This window comes from Microtus ochrogaster, linkage group LG2, assembly GCF_000317375.1.
Source record: "Microtus ochrogaster isolate Prairie Vole_2 linkage group LG2, MicOch1.0, whole genome shotgun sequence".
In the NCBI taxonomy this organism is placed as follows: Eukaryota; Metazoa; Chordata; class Mammalia; order Rodentia; family Cricetidae; genus Microtus; species Microtus ochrogaster.
This window is the reverse complement of record NC_022028.1, coordinates 53,736,349-53,737,990: the sequence shown is the minus strand read 5'-3', so window position 1 is coordinate 53,737,990 and position 1,642 is coordinate 53,736,349. Positions and strand designations below refer to the sequence as shown.

At 48.0% G+C, this 1,642-nt stretch overlaps 1 protein-coding gene across 1 annotated transcript in view; it reads right to left on the bottom strand.

Annotated features, from left to right (window-relative positions):
- Window positions 1-832, bottom strand: part of LOC101985353 (HLA class II histocompatibility antigen, DO beta chain) — a 14,643-nt gene extending 13,811 nt beyond the window's left edge. Inside the window, exon 1 of the mRNA XM_026785401.1 lies at window positions 742-832. Coding sequence (XP_026641202.1) covers window positions 742-832 — 91 coding nt within the window. The remainder of the gene's footprint in view (window positions 1-741) is intronic.
- Window positions 833-1,642: the final 810 nt, after the last annotated feature.

The following is a 1,642-nucleotide window of genomic DNA, read 5'->3' as shown; positions in this document are numbered from 1 at the left end:
AGAAACAAAAACAAAACAAAAAAGCAACTCTATGACTTTTTCATTTGTCAAATAGACACCGTGAACTCAGAGCGGTTTTTTTTTTTCTCAGAGAAGCGATGCTCCTCCCCAAGCCTTGTTCCTCTTTTGTATTGGTTGAGACCCTGACATTAAAGGGAAATCTTTTCTTAGCATATCACATCCTGTTTTCTGCTCATAACCCCACAGTTTCATGGTCCAACAACGTTCATGTTTGCATAGCCTGTCTCCCAGGCTAGAAAACAAACTGCACACAGTAGCCTAAGACCAAAGATAATCAGCATATTCAACTTGTCTCTTCCACCTCAGAACTGTCAGCACAGTGCTGAACACTTCCATGGGTTTAATAGAGGACAAAGGAGGGTTTCTCCAGTTCCCCAGATAAACAGAAAGTCAGAACAGTGTGGACTCATGTATAGGAGACTCAGCGGTTCTCAGACTCTGGCTTTCACGGTTCTAGTGTGTGATATTGATGCATAAAGAACCCAATAAGGAAAAAGGTCTCCTTCCTTTACAACCCCTGGCATCTGTGACTCGGGTACCGGAATCCCTTTCCAGGCAGCTCATTGTTTGTGGTGAGGAGGGCATGAGGGCTTCCTGGCCAGCAGGAGGACCACTGCTCTTTCAGTCAGAGCCACTCTATCCTGAGACTTTGCTCTATGGGGGAGACGAACCCCCACACCAAGTCCAACAAACACACCCAGACACAAATCTCTTTCTTACCTGGGGAGTCTCTGCCTTCAGACATGAAGGAAGCCGGCCTCATGGTGCTCACTAGGAGAGCCACCACCCAGTGGGCCCTCCCAGCACCCATTCTGGGGGACAGGAGACAGGAAAGAGGCTGAGGGACCTCTTTAGAATGGGCTGTCTTCCACACAACTGAAAGAAAATCACAAAGCATAGATAACTCTCCAGCCTCTCCGAGATTGGGACCATCTTCACACTGCTAACCAATCGGGACTGGATACTTTGCATCATTTGTTGCTAGGCAGATGCAACTTTGATAAAGTTGCATTGGTAGAGTCAAGAACTGGTTACCTGGAGATCAGTGTCCAAGGTTTAGGTCAGGAGGCAGGAAGTCTACAGACTGGGAAAGCCTTGCCTGGGACACCAGTGCAGCTCTGGGAAAGCCTTGCCTGGGACACCAAGTAAGAGGGTGCAGATTTGACAGTCATTTTGCCTGCACCATGCCCAAAAACACAACGTTAAGAGATGAGAACACCAAATGGCTTCAATTCTCAATGGCATTTATTAAAATGTGAAATCTACAGGGAGAACAATTCTCAGCAGTGAGTCCTCCCCTGTCTAACCTGTGGGTCCTGCGGCCTGGACTCAGGTTGTCAGGGCTGGCGGCGTGCGGCTTTACCAACTGAGCCATCTTGGACACATTTTACATTTCTGAACCCTACGCTCAAGTTGAAAACACACTTGGAATGGTATCCATGGAGAGGAAAGAGGAGAAAGGAAGCAGAAAGAAGAGAAAGACTCCTGGTAATGACAGCGTGCTCTGACTGAGCTCTGCACACTCGAGAGCAGGCAGGTCACAGGGTAGCTCCACGAATCAGCTCTGAGCTACGACTTGAAGGATAACAGCTATTGTGCTTGATCTGTGGTCTGCTCACTG